The sequence below is a fragment of the Penaeus monodon genome, chromosome 29, assembly GCF_015228065.2.
Source record: "Penaeus monodon isolate SGIC_2016 chromosome 29, NSTDA_Pmon_1, whole genome shotgun sequence".
In the NCBI taxonomy this organism is placed as follows: domain Eukaryota; kingdom Metazoa; phylum Arthropoda; class Malacostraca; order Decapoda; family Penaeidae; genus Penaeus; species Penaeus monodon.
Window position 1 is genome coordinate 28,565,199 of NC_051414.1, and position 261 is coordinate 28,565,459.

General features: G+C 38.3%; 1 protein-coding gene across 1 annotated transcript in view; it reads left to right on the forward strand.

The window, feature by feature from the left end:
• The first annotated feature begins 54 nt into the window (after positions 1 to 54).
• LOC119592111 (prolyl 4-hydroxylase subunit alpha-3-like) overlaps positions 55 to 261 on the forward strand; it is an 8,619-nt gene continuing 8,412 nt past the window's right edge. The window contains exon 1 of the mRNA XM_037940931.1: positions 55 to 182. Coding sequence (XP_037796859.1) covers positions 143 to 182 — 40 coding nt within the window. The 5' untranslated portion in view covers positions 55 to 142. The remainder of the gene's footprint in view (positions 183 to 261) is intronic.

Here is a 261-nt window from a genome sequence, read left to right on the forward strand (position 1 = left end):
CAAAAGTCATTCGGAGTTGATTTTTACGAATACTTTCAGTAACCCAAGAGCAAGCTCTTGTTTCAGTGCAAATCTGTAAACGAGTTAATCCCGGATTAACGAGAGGTGTTTGTGTTTAAGTGACTGACTGAGTGCACAGTCGATGCTACATGTGATTTCAGCCGACATGGCCGGAAGCAAAAGTAAGTACTGAATTAGGCTTTTTTTTCTGTTTTTCCTTTTTTAGTTACTTATAATGTGAAGAGAGTGACTTGATCTTCA